The sequence below is a fragment of the Rhinoderma darwinii genome, chromosome 5 (genome assembly GCF_050947455.1).
Source record: "Rhinoderma darwinii isolate aRhiDar2 chromosome 5, aRhiDar2.hap1, whole genome shotgun sequence".
NCBI classification, from domain to species: Eukaryota; Metazoa; Chordata; class Amphibia; order Anura; family Rhinodermatidae; genus Rhinoderma; species Rhinoderma darwinii.
The window spans coordinates 271,748,903-271,774,053 of record NC_134691.1 but is presented as its reverse complement, the minus strand read 5'-3'; the positions used below and the strand labels follow the sequence as shown (position 1 = coordinate 271,774,053).

At 42.5% G+C, this 25,151-nt stretch overlaps 2 protein-coding genes and 1 long non-coding RNA gene across 4 annotated transcripts in view; 1 reads left to right on the top strand and 2 right to left on the bottom strand.

The window, feature by feature from the left end:
* ABHD5 (abhydrolase domain containing 5, lysophosphatidic acid acyltransferase) overlaps positions 1-7,108 on the bottom strand; it is a 56,895-nt gene extending 49,787 nt beyond the window's left edge. The window contains exon 1 of one of the 2 annotated variants that reach the window (XM_075827149.1): positions 6,889-7,108. In XM_075827149.1, the coding sequence (XP_075683264.1) occupies positions 6,889-6,998 (110 nt within the window). In that variant the 5' untranslated portion in view covers positions 6,999-7,108. The remainder of the gene's footprint in view (positions 1-6,888) is intronic. The other variant, XM_075827150.1, reaches the window with a different exon arrangement.
* Positions 1-25,151, bottom strand: part of LOC142652910 (uncharacterized) — an 854,242-nt gene that overhangs the window by 336,804 nt on the left and 492,287 nt on the right. The window lies entirely within an intron of this gene.
* Positions 6,857-25,151, top strand: part of ANO10 (anoctamin 10) — a 298,943-nt gene continuing 280,648 nt past the window's right edge. Inside the window, exon 1 of the mRNA XM_075827148.1 lies at positions 6,857-7,144. The gene's annotated coding sequence lies outside the window, so the exon portion shown is untranslated. The remainder of the gene's footprint in view (positions 7,145-25,151) is intronic.

Sequence of the window (25,151 nt, the reverse complement as noted above, 5' to 3'; positions counted from 1 at the left end):
TCTCATTGTTCCAGCCCAGCTTCTTTCACTGCACAATCACACTGTGGACAATCACGCTGTGAAAGAAGCTGGGCTGGAACAATGAGAAGTGTATGACGCTGATTGGTCACTGATTGGTCAGCCTCATACACTCCTCCGTACAACGCCTAGTTGGTCATATAGTAAAACACGCCCACTTGTCCATTAAGAAACTCAGCATAAAGCTAATATAGGTCATAACTCCGTCAAAAATGATTGTTTTTCTAAATAAAAAACACTGCTGTGATCTACATTACAGCGCCGATCACATCATGTACAATATAGGCCACTTATAATGTGGGGACAGAGCCTCTTTAATAACCGAATGTGTGTGTTTTATGCAATCGCCCATCCCTCTATTAAACCACAATGTTAGGGCAAAGAAGAAAAAAACAAAAAAAAAACAATACCAATGGTGATCGTCCCTGTAAAACGCAAGGGGGTAGAATAGCTGGTGGCATATCATCAATAATCACCAACATCCCTGCGGCTAGGCAAGCACTACAACAAAGGCCTCGTTCAGATCTGCGTTGGAGGCTCAATTAGGGGCCTCCATCGCAGATCCGGCTGAGATTACCGGAGACACTAGTGCAGCATGCTTCTCTATGGTCTCTGGTAAAATAACGGGCATTGGACAGAAAGCCGACAGAACCTATTAAAGTCAATGGGTTCTGTTGGCTGCCGGCAGTGTCCGTTGCACAACCAAACCGTTGCTTCCGTTTTTCCCTTGTTCTGCTCCTCTGACAAAGCAGAACAACGGAACATACAGACGCAAGTGTGAACTAAGCCCAATCTGTACACTGAAAGTAAGCACACAAGGCATGCAAACTTTAGGGGCTCTCTGGGACATCTCATCCTGGCCAACCCTTTCCATATGTCCTGTCAAGGCATATAAACATTATAGAGGAGGGTCCCGTGCCCAGGACAAACGCTGTGAGCCAGAGCAGTCAACAAGCGGTCCGGTGGACCTGTGGTCTATCCATGTATTACAAGGAAGGAAATTCATTTGAATGGCCACATGGAATACTACATTCCCACCATAGTAGCTGCTGCAGAAGAAAAAGTGTATAGCCAGTAGTACCCGCCGGGCAGAATCAACTGTTCACCAGGGGTTTCAAGAACCACAGCAGCTCTTATATAGGGTTGAATTCACTCACAGCATTTTGCTGCATTTTTGGGGCTTTTTTTTACTTTTTTTTTTTTTAGTGCAACCAAATATAAGAAATAAAATGCCTTACATACAACTGTGTTTTGGAGGCAATTTTGTGGTCAGTGGTGTTTTTTGGCCAAAACGCAGCATGCTATGGCATTTTTTCCTTCAGGGTGCTATCCGTATTTGTCACTGATAGCATCCTGAACCCATTCATTTCAATGGGGCCACGCACACTTCAGTTTTTTTGATGGTCCGTTGCTCCGTTCCGATCCAAAATAGAGCATGTCCTATTTTGGTCCGAGATTCCCTGACCGTGAGGCCCATGCAAGTCAATGGGGCCATCAAAAAAACTGAAGGCACACGGAAGGCATCCGTGTGCTGTTCGTGTGTGACGGAGCCGTTGCCTAGCAACCGCCGGGCGGGCAGAAAAACATTACAAAAATATTACACTAAATCGGCAGCCACTTGTCTCTATCAATCACTGATAGAGAAAAGAGGCTGCTGATTAAAAATAAAATAAAAAGTATTTCATACGTACCCGGTCTTTGTCTTGGTGACGAGTCCCTCTTCTTCCTCCAGTCCGACCTTCTTTTCGGACGTGGCAGCCTGTGATTGGCTGCAGAGGCCGCTGCAGCCTGTGATTGGCTGCAGAGGCGGTCACGTGGGATGAAGCGTCATCCCTGGAGGCCGGCCTTCTGATGTCATCCTGACGTGCGTGACCGCCACTACAGCCTGTGATTGGCTGCAGCGGCGACATGGATGAAACATCATCGCTGGAGGCCGGACAGGAGGAATGCAAGTATGAACTTATTATTATTATTTTTTATTACATTAAAATTGTATTTTCCGCGCGCCGAGCATGGTACTGTCAAGGTTGCTGAAAGAGTTACCGCCGATCAGTGCATCCTATTAACTCTTTCAGCACCCTGGACAGTACGGAAACGGAAACACGGAGTGCACACGGAAATCACACGGCTGCTAAAACAGGTTCACGGACCCGTCAAAAACCGCCGTGAAAACGGTGATGTAAGTGTGCACGAGGCCTTACAATATGACGCTTAATAAAAAACGCATGTTATATTTTAATAACGCTAGTGTTTTTAAAAGTTTTCTGATACAGGTGAAACAGCCAGAAAAATTGTGTGTGTGAAGGAGGCCTTACAAAGATTGATGAATAGTACCATGTGAATGACCATTAATCGTCCCGTGTAGCCATTTAATAGTGCTTATTTGTAACAATGTCGTCCTGATAACATGACAATGGGACTTTGAAAATCCCATTCATTCAATTTCATTCATCTGCCGTGTGGATTTTGGATACAAAATCCACACATTGTCAACCTGGCCTATGAGAGTTCAAGCTTTATGGAATGCCCTCTTTGGCTGATTCTAAGGCATTATTTACACCGTGCAGTTTTGGTGCAGTTTATGAAGCAAGAACCAAGAGTGGATCATAAAATTGAAGGGAAGTATATAGGAAATATTCCACTTCTTTTTTTTTTTTTAATTCAGGTCGTGGTTTAAAAAACTGCACTGTGTGAATATACACTTACAGATGTTCCAATGTAAAGAAATCTGCCTGCTGGAATATTTCATTAAAGGGGTTTTGCAATCGGAGACATTTATGACATATCCACAGCATATGTTTGATAGATGTGGGTCGCATCTCTGGGACCCCCTATCTACGTCAAGTACGGGGTGCAGGAGGATCACCGTTCTCAACATAGATGACTCGCACCTATCAAACATTAACGGCAGATCCTATAGGTATGAAATAAATGTCTTACATGGAAATAACCAACTGAATATAAATTGTACAAAACTGAAGTAAGATAAAACGGACAATTAAAAAGAACCTTCAAATTCAAGACCGGACATGACTAAGAGCTGATCGGCTACAATTCACACAAGAATGAAAAGCATTACACAGCAATGACTCCTCCGCACACTCAGCAATTACATAAACAAGTGACTGAACACAATAGGAACCTTGTTAAAGCCACAAACATTCCAGCAATGCGACTATTGTGTCATGTTGTGACCAGCGGTATGTATTTGTATGGCTTACCCAGCATTCAACAGGTAAAGGAATCCTGACAGGTGCACAATGACAGCACGTGACCGGCACAGTTAATGTATACCGCCATTGGCTACGAATAAGGCTATGTTCACACGCTTAACAAAAATGGCTGAAAATACGGAGCTGTTTTCAAGGGAACCCATCCCCTATTTGTCAGAAGTTTTTTAACCCCTTAAGGACACAGCCAATTTTAGCCTTGAGGACAGAGCAATTTTTTTTACATTTCCTTCTTTGCATCCCGACGCTCATAACGCTTTTATTTTTTGTACGACGTAGTTGTATGAGACTTTGTTTTTTGCGGGACGAATTGTACTTTATGTAGGTACCATTTTTTGGTACAAATACATTATCGTTTAATTTCTATAAATTTTTAATTAGATTAAAATGCAGAAAAAAAGCAGTTGTGCAGCAGTTTTAATATTTATTTTTTTACACCATACACCGATCATCATAAATAATGTTATACATTTGTAGTACAGGTTGTTACGGTCGTGGCGATACCAAATATGTCTATTATTTCATGTTTTGGGACTTAGATTTTAAAAAGTTGATTTATTATAAAAAAATTTGTATTTCTGTGTATTTTATTTACTTTTTATTTATTTATTTACCATTATTTTTTTTTTACATTCATTTAACTTTTTTTTTTTAATCCCATAAAGGGATTTATCATTTTGATTTTGTAACTGTAATGTACTGGCATAGATCTATATTCCAGTACATTATCCTGTTACTGATTGTACACAGGCAGTTGTTAGGGCATACCTCAGTATGCCCTAACAGGAAATATGTTCAGGCAGCCCTGGGGTCCTTCACTGGACCCTGGGCTGTCTGGCCATACGAGTTGTGGGCTTTGATCGCGTCACAGTTATTTTCTGTGACGCGATCAATGTGCAGTCCCCTCTCCTTGAACGCCGCGATCAGCTGTCATCGCGGCGTTCAAAGGGTTAACAGCGGAGAGAAGATGTTTCTCTCCTCTCCGCTGTCAGAGCGGGGCCGTGGTTGTGTATTACAGCCGTTGCCCCGCTCTAGATCGCGCGCACAGACGCGCGCAGGGACGGCTGTCACACAGGACGAGTATGCTCGTCCTAATGCGCGAAGTGCTCGCCGCTCAGGACGAGCATATGAGATTGCAGGGCTGCCGACTGCTGCTATGGCAACAGAAGGCCTAACAATGGCCTCCTGCTTTGCCATTAAGGAAGCCAATTAGGACACGCCCAGAGGCGAAGCCTAATCAGCTTGCTGTCAGTGAATGACTGAAATCTAACACATTGCAGTACATAGGTAGTACAATGTATTAGAAAAATAAATAAATCTGATAGTCGGACTTTCAAGTCCCCTAGTGGAACTAAAACAAAAAGTGAAGAAAAATAAAAAAAAGTTTCAAGCAATAAAATAAAAAACACAAATTGCCCTTTCCTTTTCCATGTCCTTTATTATTGAAAAACAAATAAATAAACCATACGTATTTTGTATTGCCGCGACCTTGTTTACATGATTACAGCACAGGACAGTTGTCCGGCAGAGAGGCAGGGACTCCTAGCGTCGTACATAACTATGATGCTAGGAGCCCGGCTCCCTGCACTGAGTTCGGTCCGGGACTTCCGGCCGAAATACGTCCGTCCATTACGGACGTTAATGTGGTCGTGTGAATCCAGCCTAAGGAGCAAATTTAAGATCCGTTTTGCACTAAAAGGAGATTCCAGTAAACTTTATGACCAATTCATCTGTCCAAAACGATAGGTCATGTGTAACTTCAACTATCATTTACATAAGAATTCCTATAACATTATTATTGCATACGTCAGCTAGACAATCACGTCTACAACCAAAGGACCAAACACAGGTATAAGCGATGAGACATTGAGTACGAGGGATAAGGAATATGGATTATAGATCACACCACTATCATATCTATTAGAATTTTATACCTGATCTCTCTCTACTATATGGGGGGGTGTCCGTTCCCTTCATGTTACAATAGATAAGTCAATAAACACCGTAACACGACAGTCCCGTGGTCTACTGTAGAAGTCCTGATCGCTGACACCTCCACCGATGGCTGGAACAGAAACTGTGACTATCTGCTAAGCACCGTTCCAATTTGGCTCCGGTCACGTTTCCTCAGAGAGCAGAATATTGGCCACAAAAAGAACATTACTTGTACTCAGCTCTCTGATACAGCAAACAGGAGCCAAAAAGATACCACTGCCATTTGGGGCCTCCTGTCACATTTGACGCTAAGAATAACACAGAATGCAGCTTTATTCTTGCTGTCAGAACGGATACTACACCTAAATTCCAACGGAACCCCAAAGTAAGTCAATAGGGTCTGTCAGGCGCCGTTTGGACCATTTTTTGGACGGAACAGAATCCATTACACAGATGTGAACAGTGCCTTACAGATTCCCGAAGATTAAAAGGAAGGTTTACATTTAGACCTTGTCGGGCAAGTCATTGAGATATATTAGAAGTAGCCACCAGAGGGGGTCCCACACTGATTGGTAGGGGTCCGTAGTATTTTTTTTACAAGTGCTGTGTCTTTTAGGCTTCTAGCTTGGAGTGCATTACAGTCCTATTCATTTTATGGACTTCAATGTATAAGCCAAAGGATCTGAGCACCTGGAAAAGTCCCGCCATTGTAGTGATCGCAGATGTCCCAGCTCAAGGGTCCCCACCGATCACATGCAAAAAGATGTCTAATACTGAACCATCTGAGTGGTGACGTGGGAGAGATTTCCTTGACCGTCCCATACGTCAGAATGGGGCTGGCAGAGATCCATGAACATTCTGCCATAACAACCCCGTTCACATGTATGGAATGGATTTTTTGTAACAAATCTGCTGCGTGTGAACATACCCGAACGTCAATCGGTTATTAGTCTGGACCCAAAACTACACAATCACAAAAAAGTCAATAATAAAATGGTAGGACCATTTTTGGGTTCAGAGGCCAACAGACCAGGTACAGTAACAAATGGGCACTAGCAAATACTTATGGGCACCACTGAATTACAGGGCAGCGCTCTCCCATCAGTTGTAACATGGCGACCGTACACAAACACCTAAGCAGTCCCGTATAGGAATATTGATCTGATCAGGGATCTGTACACAGATACATCTCTCTGGATCCCATGAACATTCAGTACAATCTTCATTCTTCATAGAAGTACCCGGACAAGCTCATTCAGTCGCATGGTTGAGTACAGACTATTCAGCCGATACATATTTGGGTGACTATAGATTTCATTGTGTATGGCCACCTGCATAGGAATGATATACTATAGCGCTAGCAAAGGTTTCATCTCTTCATAAAGGAGAATATATAGAAGTGACAAGTAATGAACGGAGACATTCCACAACATGAACAGGACAGAAGTTTCCCTATGATTTCTTCACCTCCATCCATACTGCCAGAAGTAGAACTAGAAGTGGCAGAACACCCTGACACACTGCATGCTGGGACTTGTAGTCCCGGACAGCTGAAGGCGACTATATACAGGGGTCACCAGTGGAAGTGTCAGGACAGTCTACGCCCCCTCTGACCAGTCCAGCAGCCCCATATTGCGACAGAGGTCACACAACGTTACATAGACACTAGACAAGGGTTACCCGGGGAGCCCGGGCGGGCACTCACTCTCGGTCTAGCTGCGGTACGTACACAAGAGACCAGGCGGCCGCTCTCAGGCTGCTTATTAGTCCTCTATCCGCGGAGGAGGCCACGGACACTTCGGCGTCTTCCGCCATGACAGGATTTCTGCGTCCGATCAGCTCTCCACCACAGACCACTATAATCCCCGGCTCAGCTGCGGTTTGTTGTGAGAACGACGGAATCACCCCTTTCCGCGTCACCGCTCTCAGACACACTGAAGGGGGCGTGGACACCAAATCAGGTGATGCGATTTACAGCCGCCGCGTCGCCATTTTTGATGCGGGCAATTGTGTTTACGTGAGGAGTCACTGGGTGAGAGAGTAATGTGTAGCAAAGGCTGTGGTTTTAGTAGGCAGAGGGGTGACTGCGTGGGCAGCGGACGTATAGTCACCATGTGCCCATCATTTCCAGGGAAATTGCCGTGATCTCCAGATTCATCCCTGGAATTCGTTTATTCTTTTCTGATCAACTGCACAAAACATTTCTCCACGTTGCTGCGCGCTGGTTTACTGGGTACAATCCGTTTTACGATGTCCCACAGACATCATTTTGGCCTTGAGGAGCTGAAGAATGTTCTGCTTTTTGCCTCCTCGCCGCCCTGTTATTACTTTTCTATGTTGCCACTTGCCTGGTACCTTCTCTATGTATTTTATATTGTGCCACCATCTGGTACATATTTCATTTATATTCATTTCTATTTTGGATAAAATACCATTATTTTTACGCTGTAGACCAAACATTATAAATGATGTTATAAATTTTTTGCACATCTGGCTTGTACACTTTTTTTTTTAACCCCTTGCTGCGCCGCAGTCATTTTTAGTTTTTTAATTTGTGTTTTTCTGCCCGCCTTACTCTACTAATATTGGCATAGCCATATGAGGGCCTTTTTTTTGGGACAAGTTGTAGTTTTTAATGGCATCATAATGTACTCAAGACTGAAAAAAAATCTTTGTGGTGTGGAATGAAAAAAAAAAGCAATTCCTCCATTGCTTTATGGGTTTAATTTTTACGGCGCCAAACCTTCAGTAAAAATGACATGTTAACTTTTCTCTGCAGGTCAATACAAATACGGCGATATCAATTTTTTAATTTTATATATATATTTAATGTTTTATTTCTAGAAGAAAAAACTATTTGTTTAAAAATCAAAAGGTTCTGAGTTATATTCTGAAACCGCTAACTTTTATATTTTCCCGTCAATGGAGCTGTGTGAGCAGTTTTTTGTCAGGACGAGCTGTCGTTTTTATTGGTACCATTTTGGGGTACATGGAACCTTTCGATCCCTTTTTATTCCATTTTTTGTGGGGAGGGGAGTTGACCAAAAAACGGGAATTCTGGCGTTTCTTATTTTTTTACGGCATTCACCCTGCAGGTTAAATAATGGTTGATTGTAATAGTTTGGACTTTTATGAATTTGATACAAATTATGATTTATTTATTTTTACATCCGGTGAAAAATACGAAAAGAACAAGATTGTTAGATCACTTGTACAATACACTGCAATACTTATGTATTGCAGTCTATTGTGCTTTCAGTGTACTCCTATTAAAGGGCAACTAAACTTTTAAAAAACTTTTGACATATCATAGTGACATGTCAGAAGTTTTCATCAGTGGGGGTCCAAGCACTGAGACCACCACCGATCGCTAAAACGAAGCTGCAGAAGTGCTCGGGTGAGCGCTGTGCTGCTTTAATTCTGAGCGGCTTTCCTTGGAAAGCCGTGTACGGACTCCTAGACTTTTTTTATTGAGCCCGTACGCCACTCCAAGGAAATCTGATCAGAAACTAAGCGGCACAGCGTTCACCCGAGCGCTTCTGCCGCTTCATTTTAACGATCGGTGGGGGTCTTAATGCTCAGACCCCCACTGATCAAAATTTCTGACATGTCACTATGACATGTTAAAAGTTTTTTTAATAGCTTAGTTAACCTTTAAGCTCTGGTAAACTGTTACTACTGTAGGTATTGATACTCATGAGATAGTCGTTAAGGCTTAGTTGGATTCTTAGTGACAAACATCTTTCCATAAAGTCTAGTAGAAATAAGGTTTGAGACACAACTCCAGATTATGAAGATGAAAAAAGTGTTTATTAACCCATGCAGCGGTGTTTCCGCTCTCATAACGGTTCTTTTTGTTAAATCAGTGAATCCGTATACAACATGGTTTACTTATACATTCGGTAGAAGAAAAAATTTGGGGAAGAAAAATAGGCATTCCTCTAAGGTAAATAACGTCAGGCTCTGTAGCATGCAAAGTTCATGAAGAATGGTGGTGATACACTCACCTACTCAGGTTGTGCAGGATGGTCGGCACAACTCAATTGTAAAGCGTTTGTCAACAAATCACTGCAATGAAGGAAGAATCCACAGTGTGCGAAACCTCAGGAGGGGAACATCGGATGTGCGTATAGGAATGACTTCAGCCAGTGGTAAATCTGGTATAGGGAAGAAAAAGAGAGACAACTCCTAGGAGAGGCGCTCCTGTGTCCATGGTATATATCTCTGAATGCTTCAAGCAGGCGAAGACGATTCAGGTAAGATAAAAATGCGATATTTATTCTCATTGGTAAAATCTAATGGCAGATATACACACCACATGAGGACGCAGACAGACTACAATGCATTACCTGAGTCGTCTTCACCTGCATGAAGCATCCAGAGATGTCTACCACGGACACAGGTGCACCTCTCCTAGGAATTGTCTTACTTTTTCTTCCCTATACCCTACTTCTGCATCAGTGATCAATAAAGGTATAATTGTGCAATGAAATCTCATTTCAAATATAACATACAAAATGATTCTACATTGTTTAAAATTTTGTGGCAATTCAATTTATATCACACTTTGTTTCTATTTAACTCCATCATAAGTACAGTAAATGAATTAAAAACATGAAATGCATTTTCTCTTGAGTTTTCAATACATCGATGAATTCACATCCTTAGGGCTGATTCAGACGACCGTGGCGTTTTTGCGTATGCAAAACACGCGGCGTTTTGCCTGCGCAAAAGCCACTTACCTGCTCCGTGAGGCAGCATCATATGATGCGCGGCTGCGTGCTTTTCGTGCAACCGCCATCATTGTGACACGCCATTCGGATGTTTGTAAACAGAAAAGCACGTGGTGCTTTTGTGTTTACATTCATCCTTTTGACAGCTATTGCGCGAAACAGGCAGTTCGCACGGAAGTGCGACCTGCGTGGTTTTCACGCACCCATTGACTTCAATGGGTGCGTGATGCGTGGAGATATTGAACGTGCCGCGCTTTTTACGCAGCGGACAAACGCGAAAAAAGCACGGACTGTCTGTACTGCCCCATAGACTTCTATTGGTCCATGCATGCCGCGTGAAAACCACGCGACCTGCACGGACGCAATTCACGGTCGTCTGAATCGGCCCTTACTGTCTAGTGTTCCCCGGTTGGTCTGTTGTCGTATACCCATCCTGCCGACTATGCCAAAAATGTTACGGGTGTTTCCCAATGAATCACAGAGGGTTGCAGGTCAACAGATTTTATTTAAGTACAAATGGCACAATAAACAGAGTGGCCTTTAAATGGGGATCTCAACCCCCACAGGAGTTCCCACATTGTCAGACTACGCCAAAGTAACAGCAGGTTCTGCAGTTTGTCTGAACTGTGCTGCTACAGGTAGCTGGGGGGCTACCTTCGACCAGTTTATTCGACTATGCATTGGTTGCACCAGTCACTTTGAAATAATCTGGCCTCCGTTGGTCACGGTGGTCCCTACACCACTACTTTCACGGATTCAGACACCCTCGACCGCGTACATGCAGGTCACATACGGTTTGCGCAAACATCCTAGACCACAGGGTGGCACTCAGTTTAAAGAGGCTCTGTCACCACATTATATGTGCCCTATCTCCTACATAAGTCGATCGGCGCTATAATGTAGGTAACAGCAGTGCTTTTTATTTAGAAAAACAATCTATTTTTACCACTTTGAGCGATTTTTAGCTTTATGCTAATTAGTTTCTTAATGCCCAAGTGGGCGTGTTTTTACTTTAGACCAAGTGGGCGTTGTACAGAGGAGTGTATGACGCTGACCAATCAGCGTCATACACTTCTCTCCATTCATTTACACTGCACTAGCAATATAGCTATATCGTTATGTGCAGCTACATACACACACTATAACATTACTGCAGTGTCCTGATAATGAATATACATTACCTCCAGCCAGGACATGATGTGTATTCAGAATCCTGACACGTCTGAATCTTTTCTGTGAGATTTCCAGCAAGGCAAAAGTAAGCTCGCGAGATTACGATGTAAACGAGATTATGTCTCCCTCCAGCCCGTTTCGGGGGGGATCCACCAAAAGTTTCGTGGATTCATTAGTCCGTGTCAGATGCATTTTGAATTATATGAGTCTCATTTCAGATCTGAAAGATTAAAGGTACGGTGTATCCTTTTACTTCTCAAGGACGCAGCTTTGGCATGGGCCTCTCCTTATATTGAATCTAGTATTCCAATACTGGAGAAACTTGATGACTTTCTCACAGCAATGAGACAAACTTTTGATGATCCAAATCGGAGAGATACTGCCGAAAAGACATTATTGAGGCTACGTCAGGGGAGACGCTCAGTAGCAGAATATACTGCAGATTTTCGAAGATAGGTTCTAGACACCACATGGAATTCCGAAGCACAGCTATCTGTCTATCATAAGGGACTTTCTGACCAAATCAAAGATGAATTGGCCCGAGCCGAAACTCCCACAGAACTTGAACCTTTTATTAACCACTGTCTTTGTATTGATGCTTGACTGATTGAAAGAAGACGAGAAAAGAAGGCTTCCACTTGGAGTTATTCCAGTTATCGTGAACCCATGATCTCTAATTATTCAGGGAACTCTGAGGTAAAATCAACTAATGAAATGGAGACTGAATCTATGCAAGTAGACGCAGTTCACAAACAGAGTCTTGATGAAAGAAGAGCGCAACGGCGCCAGGAGAACTTGTGTCTGTATTGCGGCAAACCTGGACCTTATACGTCAAACTGTCTCAAAAGACTGTAGCTACATTGGCAGACGCTGACCTTTATGACCAGGAGTCTATCATTTCCAGTACGCCTCAGCATGTGTACGCAGTGATCCCTCGTCTGTCCCCATTAGCCGCAACTGAGAACAAAGAAAACAATAGTTCACACATCTCCATTCCAATTCGATTCCAAGTTGGGTCTTGCTGGATTTCCACTTCCGCGATGGTGGATTCTGGGGCGAATGGCAATTTTATGGTCATTACGTTTGCTCAGAACAATCAAATTAAATTCAGAGAAAAGCCAACACCAGTATTGATGGAAACCGTAGATGGTTCACCTTTGAACTCAGGTCCTGTTACTCATGAAACTGAACAGTTGAACATAGTAATTGAACCAAATCACTGCGAGGCTCTTAACTTCTTGCTTATCTCATCCCCTCAGTTTCCTGTTATTTTGGGGATTCCTTGGTTGGCGACACAAAACCCATCTATTAACTGGGAATCAAAGACCATTTCTTTTCCCCAGGAGATTGCTGCTGCTCAGGCCAATTCTGTAAATATTAATACTACCAATAGCCTCTGTTCTAAATTGGCAGAACAATTACCTCCTCAATATAAAGAATTCTCTGATGTCTGTGATAAGAAAAATGCTGAACAATTACCACCTCACCGGCCATATGATTGCCAGGTGGATTTGTTACCTGGAGCAGCCATACCCTTTGGACGTACATACCCATTAGCTGAACCTGAATTAAAGGTTCTTAAGGAGTACTTTTATTCGTGCTTCTACATCTCCAGTAGGGGCACCTATCTTCTTTGTGAAGAAAAAAGACGGTTCATTAAGACCTTGCATTGATTACAGAGAATTGAATAAAATCACAATCAAGAACCGCTATCCTTTCCCACTTATCTCTGAATTGTTGGAGAGGCTTTCCTCGGCTAAGAGCTTCACCAAATTAGACTTACGAGGTGCGTACAATTTAATTCGAATACGACCAGGTGATGAATGGAAGACTGCCTTTCGAACCAGATATGGACACTATGAATATTTGGTAATGCCTTTCGGACTGTGTAATGCCCCTGCAACATTCCAACATTTCATTAATGATATTTTTAGGGATTTACTGGACCAATTTGTTGTCATTTATCTTGATGACATATTAAATTTCTCAAATTCTCTAGAAGAGCATCAAGATCAGGTTCGAACTGTGCTAGAGCGTCTTCAGAAACATCAACTATGCATTCACTTGGAAAAGTGTGAATTCGATCAGACACAAGTTATTTTCCTGGGCTACATAATTTCACCTCAAGGGTTACAAATGGATCCCAGCAAGGTTCAGGCTGTAATAGAATGGCCAATTCCTAGAAACGTCAAGGAGGTTCATAGGATTTGCCAACTTCTATAGATGCTTCATTAAAGGCATGGTGTTGACCGAAAAACATGTTTTTTTTTTTTAAATTAAACATTTAGTGTGTGGGTGATTAAACATTGTTCAAATTTTTTTTATTTTTTTCACGAGTCAGGAAATAGTCAGGAAATATTATAAATTAATTCTAATTTATAATACTACCCATTTTTGGTCACTAGATGGAGCTATTTCCCAAAATTGCAGCATTGCAACATTGGGTTAAAAGCTCTCGCTCTAGTGAGCTCTCAGCATCCCCCCCTCCTTTATCCTGGCTAGTGCCGGGATAAACGAGGGGTTTGAACGGTGTAACCTCCTACACTGTGTGTCGCCATTTTTTGAGCTAACACACAGCGTAGTAGGTTTACATACAGTAGTAAACACGAACATACATTGAAATCTCTTACCTGCTCCTGCCGCCGCGGCTCCCTCCGGCCCGTCCGCTCCGTTTGCTGCCGCTGTTCCATGTGCACAAGTCCGGAAGCCGCGACCGGAAGTAGTAATATTACTGTCCGGCCGCGACTTCCGGTCCACAGGAAAATGGCGCCGGACGGCGCCAATTTCGAATAGGACTGTGTGGGAGCGGCGCATGCGCAGTTCCCACACAGACGCCGTACACGGCAGTCAATGGGACGGGAGCCGTTCGCAGTCCCTATGGGACTGTGGCTGCCGTATTCCATGTCTGTGTGTGTCGTTAATCGACACACACAGTAATGGAAACAAAAATGGCAGCCCCCATAGAGAAGTAAATCAATTAAAAACGTAAAAAGTACAACACAGCAACATACATTAATAAAATTTATTGATCTATCACACTAAAACACATAACATATTAAAAAAAAAGTTGGTCGTGACACTGTTCCTTTAAAGACTTTTCCAAGATTGCTTCTCCAATCACTCAATTAACTAAGAAGGGATCATCCTTTATTTGGTCCCCAGAAGCTGAGAAGGCTTTTTCTGCATTAAAGAGGAGGTTTACAACAGCCCCCATCTTGATTTATCCTGATCCAAGGCTCCCTTTTATCATCAAAGCAGATGCCTCAGATTCTGCTGTGGGAGCAATATTGTCGCAGAGAGTGGGAGAAATTTTTTTTTATTACACCCATGTGCGTTCTTCTCTCGTCAAATGACTACCCCAAAAAGGAACTATGACGTGGGAAATAAAGAACTGTTGGCCATCATAAGTGCCTTTGTTGAGTGGAGACATCTGTTGGAGAGTGCTGAACATCAAATAATTGTACTCACAGACCATCGGAATTTAGAATTTGTCAGGTCTGCAAAGAGACTCTCACCCCGACTGGCCAGATGGAGTATATTTTTAAATCGATTAAATTTTCTTATTTCTTACAGACCGGGATCTCGGAATGGCAAGGCTGATGCTCTATCTAAAGCATATATCGATGACTTACCCCAGGTTGAGACAGAAGAAACAATCCTCCCCAAGTCAATTGTTTTGGGAGCTGTTGGTACTGGTGAGCTGTTGTCTGACATCAAGGAAGGTTATGGAATAGATCCAACCCTTATAAATCATCCAGTGGACTTGCATTTGTCCTATCGGAATAATTTATGGAAGTATGACAATCGTTTGTATGTACCAGCAACATTAAGATTGAAAGTTTTGCAATTTGTTCATGATTTCAAACCGGCAGGTCACAAGGGTGTTCAGAAGATCCAAGTGTTACTGTCTAGATATTTCCGGTGGCCAAAATACAGGGAGCATGTTAAGAGATTTGTGTCGTCCTGCAGTATCTGTGCACGGTGTAAGACTCCCCGTACCTCTCCGCTTGGACTTTTGCAACCCTTGCCTGTGCCCTCTCATCCATGGTGCTCGATCTCAATGTATTTTATTGTGGATTTACCTCTGTCTAAGGGCATGACTACGATCTTAGTAGTTGTAGATAGACTCACAAAGATGGCTCATTTTGTGCCCTGTCATGGACTTCCTTCTGCAAAGGAGACCACAGAGTTAATGATTAGGGAGGTGTTTCGACTGCATGGCGTTCCTGATGATATAGTGTCTGATCGGGGAGTGCAATTTACGTCACGCTTTTGGAAGCAATTTTGTTCTGCTCTCAATATCCATATTAATTTATTGACTGCTTTCCATCCGCAATCCAATGGTCAAACAGAACGTACTAATCAGTCACTGGAACAATATCTTCGTTGTTATATTTGCCATCTGCAAGATGATTGGGTTGACGTTCTACCAACAGCAGAGTTCTCCTACAATAACTCCCAACACTCATCCAAAAGACAAAGTCCTTTCAATGCCAATTTGGGCTATCATCCAAGTCTCCTTCCTAATTTCCCAAGAGATTCTTCAATTCCTGCTGTAACTGCTAGATTGGAGTTGCTACAAGATAACCTCAAGATACTAAAAGAAACATTACATCATGCCCAGGACACCTATAAAAAGACTGCAGACAGGCATCGTAAAGCTGCACCAGTGTTTAAGGTTGGCGACAAGGTCTGGCTTTCTACACGAAATCTGAAAGTGAATGTGCCTAGCGCTAAACTAGGTAAAAGATTTGTAGGTCCCTTTAAAATGTTAACACAGGTCAGTCCAGTTGCTTTCCGACTTGAGCTTCCAGACTCCATAAAGGTTCACCCAGTATTCCATATCTCTCTACTTAAACCAATGATTCCAAATTCGTTTCCTGGTCGTATTTCATCTCCCCCTGATTCGGTTCAGGCTAACGAACATGAAGAATTCCTTGTGGAGAAGATTCTGGATTCACGTATCTTTCGAAATCAACTTCAATATTTGATACGATGGCAGGGTTATGGCACAGAAGACAATTCATCGGAACCAGAGGAAAACATCCATGCTCCTCGGTTGTTGAGAGAATTCCACCAAAGATACCCTGAGAAACCTAGCCAGGTACTGTCCAGAGGACGTCATTGAGAGGGGGAATACTGTTGGGAATATCATCAGCCATTACCACCTCCAGCCACTAGAGGCCACTAAAACCCATTGAACTTGCCCTTTTCCAAGATGGCCAGTTTTACCTCGGAAGAATCCATCTTGGTTCCTGTTTCCTGTTTGGGCATATAAATAGATACTTCCTGAATATAGCCTTTGCTTGAGTATCTGTTTGCTCTGCTCCTGCTGCCTTGCACTTGCTCCTGTTGGAATATTTACCTACCTGTGTACCGACCCGGCTTCATCAGACTACCTGCTAGTGTACCGACCCGGCTTCATCTGACAACGTGCTATATCTGTCTATTTGCTCTTCAGCTAAATGGACCCAGCTTAGTACACCAGTATCGTGACACAGGGACTCCTAGCGTCGTACATAACTATGATGCTAGGAGCCCGGCTCCATGCAGTGTGTTTGGTCCGGGACTTGCGGCCGAAATACGTTCCGTCCTTTACGGACCGAACATGCTTGTGTGAATCCAGCCTTACTCTTAAAGACTTAAAGAGGCTCTGTCACCAGATTAAAAATGCCCTATATCCTACATCATTTTATCGGCGCTGGAATGTAGTTAACAGCAGTGTTTTTTATTTTGAGAAACAATCTTTTTTTAAGCAAGTTATGACCTTTATTACATTTATGCAAATTAGTTTCTTAATGCCCAACTGGGCGTTTTTTAACTTTTAACCAAGTGGGCGTATTACAAAGAAGTGTATGACGCTGACCAATCAGCATCATACACTTCTCTCCATTACACCCAAGCTTGTTTCACTGAACAGCGTGATCTCGCGAGACCATGCTGTGACTTCACTTCCGCCCACAGGTCCTTCATCCCTGCATCTGAAGACTGAACATAGATCGTCTCCAGGCGTATGAGAAGTTACAGTCGTCGGATCAGCAGCAGCAGCGGAGGAGGCAGCATCACACAGTGCAGGTAAGAATATAGAACTCCCTAGAGACGAAGGACCTGTGGGCAGAAGTGACGTCACACGAGATCACGCTGTTCAGTGAAACAAGCTTCGGTGTAATGGAGAGAAGTGTACGATGCTGATTGGTCAGCGTCATACACTTCTTTGTAATACGCCCACTTGGTTAAAAGTTAAAAAACGCCCAGTTGGGCATTAAGAAACGAATTTGCATAAATGTAATAAAGGTCATAACTTGCTGAAAAAAGATTGTTTCTCAAAATAAAAAACACTGCTGTTAACTACATTCCAGCGCCGATAAAATGATGTAGGAGATAGGGCATTTTAAATCTAGTGACAGAGCCTCTTTAAAGATCTCTTATAGGACATTAAAGGGGTTTTCTAGCCGATAAAAAATTTATGGCCTATCCTCAGGATAGGCCATCAATACCTGATGGGTCAGGGTCCGACTGCCGGGGGCCCCCCGCTAATCAGCACTCGTATGAGCACTGGTTCCCCTTCATTTCTTTTTGCTCACTGTGAATGTTCGACACACATTTAGCAGCAATTCTCAGGTTTTGGCGCCTTTTCTCTCATTCATTTTAACGGAAGAAGAAGGCTGCAATACTGTTAATCACCACTAAATGTGTGTCAAACATTCACAGTAAGCAAAAAGAAATGAAGGGGAAGCAGCGCTCGTACGAGTGCTGCGGCCCCTTCAAAACAGCTGAATAGCGGGGGTCCCAGCAGTCGGACCCTGACCCATCAGCTATTGATGGCCTATCCTGAGGAGAGGCCATCAATTTTTATTGGCTGGAAAACCCCTTTAATCGTGGATTTTGGGACTCCGATACAGCTCTAAAACAATTCTTTAACCCCTTCCCTCTTTGGCCACTTTTGACCTTCCTGACAGAGCCTCATTTTTCAAATCTGACATGTTTCACTTTATGTGGTAATAACTCCGGAATGCTTTTACCTATCCAAGCGATTCTGAGATTGTTTTCTCGTGACACATTGGACTTTATGTTACTGGCAAAATTTGCCCGATACATTCAGTATTTATTGTGAAAAACACCAAAATTTAGCGAAAAATTGCAAAAATTAACATTTTTCTCAATTTAAATGCATCTGCTTGTAAGACAGGCAGTTATACCACACAAACATCCCCCATATGTCTACTTTAGATTGGCATCGTTTTTTGATCATCATTTTATTTTTCTATGACATCACAAGGCTTAGAACTTTAGCAGCAATTTCTCACATTTTCAAGAAAATTTCAAAATGCTATTTTTACAGGGGCCAGTTCAGTTGTGAAGTGGCTTTGAGGTCCTTAGATATTAGAAACCCCCAATAAGTCACCCCATTTTAAAAACTGCACCCCTCAAAGTATTCAAAACAGCATTTAGAAAGTTTCTTAACCCTTTAGACATTGCGCAGGAATTAAGGCAAAGTAGAGGTGAAATTTACAAAGTTCATTATTTTTTTCCAGAAATTCATTTTGAATCCATTTTTTTTTGTACCACAGAAGGTTTTACCCAAGAAATGCAACTCAATATTTATTGCCCAGGTTCTGCAGTTTTAGGAAATATCCCACATGTGGCCGTAGCGTGCTACTGGACTGAAGCACCGGCCTCAGAAGCAAAGGAGCACCTAGTGGATTTTGGGCCTCCTTTTTATTAGAATATATTTTAGGCACCATGTCAGCTTTGAACAGGTCTAGTGGAACTAAAACAGTGGAAACCCCCCAAAAGTGACCCCATTTGGGAAACTACACCCCTCGAAGAATTTATCTAGGGGTGTAGCAAGCATTTTGACCGGCCAGTTTTTTTGCAAAAATTTTTGGAACTAGGCCATGAAAATGAAAATCTACATTTTTTAAAATAAAATGTAGGTTTAGCTAATTTTTTTTCATTTCCAAAAGAACTAAAGTAGAAAAAGCACCACAGCATTTGTAGAGCAATTTCTCCCGAGTAAAACAGTACCCCACATGTGGTAATAAACGGTTGTTTGGACACACGGCAGGGCTTAGAATGGAAAGTGCGCCATTTGGCTCTTGGAGCTCAAATTTAGCAGAAATGGTTTGCGGAGGCCATGTCACATTTGCAAAGCCCCTGAGGTGACAAAACAATGGAAACCCCCAACAAGTGACCCCATTTTGGAAACTATACCCCTCGAGGAATTTATCTAGGGGTGTAGCAAGCATTTTGACCGGCCAGTTTTTTTGCAAAAATTTTTGGAACTAGGTCATGAAAATGATAATCTACATTTTTTCAAATAAAATGTAGGTTTAGCTAATTTTTTTTCATTTCCAAGAGAACTAAAGGAGAAAAAGCACCATAAAATTTGTAAAGAAATTTCTCCCGAGTAAAACAATGCCCCACATGTGGTAATAAACGGCTGTTTGGACACACGGCGAGGCTGAGAAGGGAAAGTGCGCCATTTGGCTTTTGGAACTCAAATTTAGCAGGAATGGTTTGCGGAGGCCATGTCGCATTTGCAAAGCTCCTGAGGGGACAAAACAGTGGAAACCCCCAACAAGTGACCCCATTTTGGAAACTACACCCCATGAGGGAATTATCTAGGGGTAGAGTGAGCAGTTTTACCCCACAGGTTTTTTAAAGAACTTATTGTAACTAGGCCGTAAAAATGAAAATCTACATTTTTTCAAATAAAATGTAGGTTTAGCTAATTTTTTTTCATTTCCACAAGGACTGAAGGAGAAAAAGCACCACAACATTTGTAAAGCAACTTCTCCCGAGTAAAATAATACCCCACATGTGGTCACAAACATCTGTTTGGACACACGGTAGGGCTCAGAATGGAAGGAGCACCATTTGGATTTTGGAATGGTTTCTGGGTGTCATGTCATATTTGCTGAGCCCCTGTAGTACTAGTACAGTGGAAACACCCCAAAAGTGACACCATTTGGGAAACTGCACCCCCTGAGGAATCATCTAGGGGTATAGTGAAAATTTTGATCCCAAAGGTTTTTTGCTGAATTAATTAGAATTAAGCCATGAAAATGAAAAATATTTTTTTTTTCCAACAAGATGTAGTTTTAGATACACATTTTTCATTTTTACAAGGAATAGAGAAGAAAAAGCACCCCAACATTTGTAAACTAATTTCTCCCGAGTACGGTAACACCCCATATGTGGTTATAATCGACTGTTTACATATATGGGAGCATTCAGAAGAAAAGGAGCGGTATTTATCTTTTGGAGCGTAGATTTTGCTGGAATGGGTTGCGGATGCCATATTGCATTTGCAAAACCCCTGATGTACCAAACAAAAGTGACCCCGTTTTAGAAACTACACCCCTAAAGGCATTTATCAAGGGATGTAGTGACAATTTAGACTCCACAGGTGTTTTTCAGAAATGAATACGCAGTGGATGGTGCAAAGTGAAAATTGCAATTTCTCCACTGATCTGCCCATTCACCGCACAAGATGTTGTGCCCCTAGAGAATCTTACCCCATAAATTGTTAAGCGGGTTCTCCCGGGCATGGTAATGCCTTACTTGTGGCCATAAATTGCTGTTTGGGCACACTGTAGGGCTAAGAAGGGAAAGACCGCCATTTTGAGCATGGATTTTGCTTGGTAATAGTTCTGTTTGGGGTTTTGCTGGTATTTCAGCTTATAATGTGGTGGCATATGTAATCTGTGCGGAGAACATCAGGGGTATATGTAATCTGTGCGGAGAACATCAGGGTATATGTAAGCTGGGCGGAGTACATCAGGGTATATGTAAACTATGCGGAATACATCAGGGTATATGTAATCTGGGCGGAGTGCATCAGGGTATATGTAATCTGTGCGGAGTCCATCAGGGGATATGTAAGCTGTGCGGAGTACATCAGGGCATATGTAAGCTGTGCGGAGTACATCAGGGCATATGTAAGCTGGGCGGAGTACATCAGGGTATATGTAAGCTGGGCGGAGTACATCAGGGTATATGTAAGCTGGGCGGAGTACATCAGGGTATGTGTAATCTGTGAGGAGTACATCAGGGTATATGTAAGCTGGGCGGAGTACATCAGGGTATGTGTAATCTGTGCGGAGTATATCAGGGGTATATGTAATCTGTGCGGAGTACATCAGGGCATAATAGGAGGGTATAATCATGGGGTAAATAATACAATTATCCATAGATGTGTGTTACGCTGTGAAGCAATCCGTTATGCGCAGGCCGGTGTCACACTGATAAACGGTTTTCTTTCTTATCCCTCCTTTGTAACGCTCTGCACCTTTTGGGGACTTTTTCTCCTTCGTAGTTTGGGAAATATTACTGGGAAAGTTTTGCGCTGGTATAATACGGGCGCCCTCGCTTCCAGCGGATGTGCTATGTCCCTGCCCTTTCCTAGTTCCTAAATACTAGGGCCCTGAAACTGAAGGAATGTTCCCCTCCGACCTGCGCATTGAGATGTTTTTTCATCACCGCATTACTAGTGCCGTAACTTTTTTATTTTTCAGTTGATTGAGCGGTGTGCGGGCTTGTTTTTTGCGAGACGGGCTGTAGATTTTATTGGTACCATTTTAGAACACATACGACTTTTTGATCACTTTTTATTTCATTTTTTGGTAAAGGAAATTACCAAAAACAAGCAATTCTGGAATAGTTTTTTATTGTTTTTTTTTCTCTGCATCCACAGTGCGCCCTAGATTACATGTTAGCTTTATTCTGCGGGTCGATACGATTACGGCGATACCAAATTTATATAGTTTTTTTTATGTATTGCGGCTTTTGCACAATAAAATCACTTTTTTTATAAAATCATTTGTTTTCTCTGTCGACATATTCTAAGACCCATAACTTTATTATTTTTGCGTGCACAAAGTGGTGTCAGGGATTATTTTTTGCGGCACGGATTGGCGTTTTTTATTAGTACTATTTTGGAGTAAATGTGACTTTTTGATCACTTTTTATAGCATTTTTTGGAAGGAGATGTGACCTAAAAACAAAGATTCTGGCGCTGTTTTTCATGTTTTTTTTTACCGCGTTCACCGTGCGGGATAAATTACATAATAGTTTTGTAGTTTGGGTCGTTACGGACGCGGCGATACCAATTATGTATAGTTTTTTTTATTTTTACGGTTTTTCCCATAATAAAATACTTACTATGGGAAAAAAGTCAGTTTAGCTTTATTTTTATTTGAAATGTGTGTGTTTTTATTGTTTTACCACATTTTTATTTACTTTTTTTTACTTTTTTTACTTGTCCCACTAGGGGACATGAGGGCCTGATGCCCCGATCGCTACTCTAATACACTGCACTACATACGTAGTGCAGTGTATTAGCGCTGTCAGTTATTCACTGACAGCAAGCCTATGAGGACTCGCCGCAGGCGGGTCCTCATCGGCTCCCGTACAAGGCAGACTCGGACGCCATTTTCTGGCGTCCGATTGCCACAGCAACCCAGCGATTGCATCACTGGGTTGCCGATCGGGTGAAAACCTATCAGATGCTGCGCTCTATTGAGCGCAGCATCTGAGGGGTTAATCTGCCGGATCGGAGAGTAGCTCCGGTCCTGGCAGTTACAGGAGGGTGCCAGCTGTATAATACAGCTGTCCCCCCGCAGTGATAGTGCCGGCTCTGCTTCTGAGCCCGCACCATCACTGCGCCGTATATATACGGCGCTTTGCGGGAACCACCTCCCGACAGCGCCGTATATATACGGCGTATGTCGGGAAGGGGTTAAAGTTCTCCAATTCTTTAATAATTGTCACAATTTTATTACTGTATCCATTATAAATGTTTACCAAAGGAATTCTAGCCACTGAACCATAGAGTCCGATATTTTATTTGCATGTAACTTTAATAAATAAATACCCTATATATGTGAAATGTGACTTTATATAGAATACATAAAATAAATGGCCTCATTAAAGAGTGTCAGGTCTTATAAATAATAGTGAACTCTATCCCTGCACTCATTAGTTGTATCTCCTAGGAGCCAGTGAAACGAAACAGCTTGAGAAAACGCACCCAGCCTCTATGCCATGCTTCTTGAATCCCTCTTAGATATGATCTGTCAAAGTATGTCAGAACCCACTCAACTGGAAGCCCAGTTTGTTCTTCACAAGGTAGAAAATCCACACTGCTGCAGGCGTACCGAAATAAACAAGTCAAGTAGATTATCTTTACTCCATGATACTGTTCAGTGAACTCACCTTTTGTTTTAGATGGTCAGCACACACAAAACTACAATTACTAAAGAATTTAAATGCTTCCCTACAACAGTTCACGCGTATCTTAATAATAATAATAACCTTTATTTATATAGCGCTGACATATGCCGCAGCACTTTACAATTTAGAGTGTTCACGTAAAGACAATATCAGACATTACATAGTAACAAAATTAATTTACAATTCAAACAAGAGGAGTGAGGACCCTGCTCGCAAGAGCTTACAATCTATGAGGAAATAAGGGAGACACAAAATGTCAAAAATGCTTGTTAAGTACAATGGTCCAGCCATATTTTATACATATGGGGAAGTAACATAAAGCTACGTGAGCCGGTCACCAGCCAGTATTTGCGTATGACAGACATGAAGTACATTGGGTGTGAGGGGATACTGCTGAATGAGGGGGTCAAGTCCCTATGACTTATGTAAAAGGGGGGACAGGGAAAGGAGTTAAATTAGGGAAAGTTATAGGCATTCTATTTATTAATCCCCTGTGATCAAGCCTGTTTAGGCTTTAACACGTTGACGCACCAGGACATGCCCGTACATCCTGGTGCAGGGGTTGAAGTATGGAGCGAACTCATGCGTTGAGTCTGCTCCATATATTGCGGGTGTCAGCTGATACCTCACACTAACAGCCAGGAACAGAGAGAACTCTGATCCTGACTGTTTAACCACGTAGATGTCAATAGCGACCGCGGCATCTAAGCCGTCATCAACCCACCCCCACAACGCAATCGCGGGTCGCCGATGGTTGTCATGGCCGCCCGGGGGCCTAATGAAGGACTCCAAATCTGCCTTCTTTCTGCTCCTGTTAAGCCCTGTATGTCACCTGTTCAGGGCGGATAGGGAGCTGAAAGAAAATCTTAACGTGTTCTCATGATGTAGGCGGGGCAAATACAAGTAGGCGGGGGCAAACTGTTAGCCATTGCCACATTGGTGGTAGAGGAGGCCAATGCAGAAGTACAATGGAGGTCAGCAGCTGTCAGCTACATTCTTGTAGTTGTGGTTTCCCAAAAGAAGTAATGGTGGGTCATAAGTATCTATTCATCCAGCCCAAATCACTAAAAATCTGTGCCCGACCTCACTAATGTTATTGTGGCTAAATAGACATAGATCCCAACAACCATGTGAGATATAGATATATACATAATGTATATTTAAACTACACCTAATTGACAAAATTAATACTGACAGTAAAGACAAAGATGTGCACACGTTCTAGCTGTGCCCAACATAGCCTGACCGTGCCAAATACTAAGGGACTTGCTGGTAGCTCCAGTATAAGAGAAGGCCTCTAGAGAGGTATAGAGATACATACTCACCATGTTCAAGCTGAAGGGGATATAGGTTTTCAAGGAAAAAAGGACCACAACTGGCGCTGCTATACATGAATTGATTCCAAAACCGAGGAGGTATAAATAAGAATGTATTTATTGAAACTAAAAGGCTACGCGTTTTGACATTGGACCAACGTTTTCATCAGGCCGTACAAGAGCCAGTCAATATTGAACTTTAAATACAGCCTACTTTCAAAGAAACCACCAAAACCCACAGGTCAAAGAACGGCTGTGACGTCATGCAGGGGTCATGATGATGCAAAAGGAGGACAACTAGTAGCAAGTTAAAAAGTTACATATAAAAACAGACAAAATGATACAAATTACATGATACATAGTGTCACGTAGGGTTTGTGGACCCACTGGGCCGTACCGCCTTGTCGGTATGGCAGCTGGCCAACAGGGCACAGGTTAAAGTCTATAGTTCGTATAGGGTACCTGTGGCAGCTCGGACAGTAGCAAGGCAGGCTCGGCTGGGACTAGGC